Source organism: Camelina sativa, chromosome 17, assembly GCF_000633955.1.
Source record: "Camelina sativa cultivar DH55 chromosome 17, Cs, whole genome shotgun sequence".
In the NCBI taxonomy this organism is placed as follows: Eukaryota; Viridiplantae; Streptophyta; class Magnoliopsida; order Brassicales; family Brassicaceae; genus Camelina; species Camelina sativa.
Window position 1 is genome coordinate 13,161,558 of NC_025701.1, and position 1,868 is coordinate 13,163,425.

At 37.6% G+C, this 1,868-nt stretch overlaps 1 protein-coding gene across 1 annotated transcript in view; it reads right to left on the reverse strand.

Annotated features, from left to right (window-relative positions):
* The window catches only part of LOC104756998 (THO complex subunit 2-like), a gene marked incomplete at its 3' end in the record, with an annotated part of 19,900 nt that overhangs the window by 3,216 nt on the left and 14,816 nt on the right, over positions 1-1,868 (reverse strand). Inside the window, exons 36-40 of the mRNA XM_019238908.1 lie at positions 1,509-1,809; positions 1,301-1,405; positions 385-540; positions 172-252; positions 1-101 (exon numbers count right to left, since the gene is read on the reverse strand). Coding sequence (XP_019094453.1) covers positions 1-101; positions 172-252; positions 385-540; positions 1,301-1,405; positions 1,509-1,809 — 744 coding nt within the window. The remainder of the gene's footprint in view (positions 102-171; positions 253-384; positions 541-1,300; positions 1,406-1,508; positions 1,810-1,868) is intronic.

Here is a 1,868-nt window from a genome sequence, read left to right on the forward strand (position 1 = left end):
AACAAGCCATTCTGGGAAGAAGCATGTTTTGGAGCATGTACTGGCGGGGCCTTTAGTTCAAGGAAGCCCATGCTAAATTCTTCATCTGTAACCCAATGTGGCTGCAAATAAAAGACATTCAGTGAAATTCCATAAAACACTAAACATGAAATTGCTATGGTTAGAACTCACTTTTCTTGCAGACAGAGCTGCGGCAACACCAGTTGCTAAGACCTTAAGGTCCTCTCGTTCATCATTTTTAATCTTGGCTACCTGCGATATCAGACCATCAAATAAAGGAAACATTAATTTTTTTCATGAAGAAAACAGAGCGACAGATAGAAATCACACTAATTAAAAGCAGATTCAAAAGACAGGAACACTGGCTAGTAAAGAGGTACTTGCCCGTTTCTCAAGGTTTATCCCAGTTTTCCGAGTAACTGGGAAAACACCAGATATTTTTGTTAACATAATTAGGGCATTACGAATCTCCATATACTCGTTAGACTCCAGACACTGGATCAAAAGCCGTGTGATTCTTCCACTCCATTTCCAGTGTACCTTTCAGAGAGATCAACAGATGAAGCAGACATGAAACACAAAGGAGCAAGACTTTGTTAACAGTAATTAAAGCAGAATGCGTAATAGCTAAATACAGTGGAATTACATAGGGAATCCACAAATGAAATGGAAGATATCAAATCACGGAGCAGAAGCACAGCAGTTCCATAAAATTAAAAAAGGTATTTTAACTACTTTTCTAGGCGTCATACCATAAGTTCAACAAATCAATATAACGTCCAGCACCAATTAAAATAACCGTCTAGTTCAAATAGTGTAAGATTTACTCAAGCCCTAAGCCCTACATGATAAAAATATCCGAGTCTTACATGTCATAATATCTTTCTGAAAGAATCATAATACAGAGAAAATGCACTGTCAGTAACTCAGGAATTGACTACACATGAGAGGGTGTGAACAAACTCTTCACTGATTTGGCTTCAGCCACTCATCGTATATCATAAATATATTATTCCTGATACGCAACCCCTTTTTCCCTTCACCCTAAACTCTTATCAAAAACTGATACTTCCCTTTTTTCTAGGCTATTGCGATCTACAAGTTAGCCATTACTACTTTCCAGAAATATATTAAAATGCACTTCTACATGTGGTTTATCACAACTAAAAATACTAAATTGTAACAAACAAGAATGCTCGAGACAGTTATAGAGTTTATGTCACCTAAAACATGAGACAAGGTATAAAGTATACCACTAAAAGTAACATGATAATACAAGTCAAGGGTCAGAATTTCTAACCTTCACAAATTGTCCAAATGTGACACGCTGGCTGTTCGGGTATCTGTAATAAACAGCAAACCCTGGCATATTTCCGCACTCATGTTCATAGACTGATTCCTTACTCTGAGAAAATATTAGAGACAACAACAGCATTAGAAACTAGGTTAGAAAGAAAAACCCAAATCTATACTATCATCGTCAAAGTAAAATAAAATTTTAAAGTGACCTTCCAGTGGTATGCAATCTTCAAGGTCTCAAACAAAAACCTCCCAAGTCTTCCAACCTCATATTCAGTGCAGCAGCAGATCATTGGTTGCAGCGTTTTACAAATCAGAACATCAATGTGATTGACAGTGTTAAAAAAGGGTGTTCCAAGAGAGTGGAGCATATGTACAAACATCGCGCAGTACACAGAATCTGCCATGCTAAATGTGCACCGAGGGAAAATACAACGTTGCAGGAACTCCATATTGATCTTCAAAGTATCAGGACAGGAACTCAACCATGTATCCTTTTCACGTGAAAGCCTTCTACGGACAGAAGCAACATGTTCTTCATGCTTTTTCAGTTCACCGGTTAGACGATC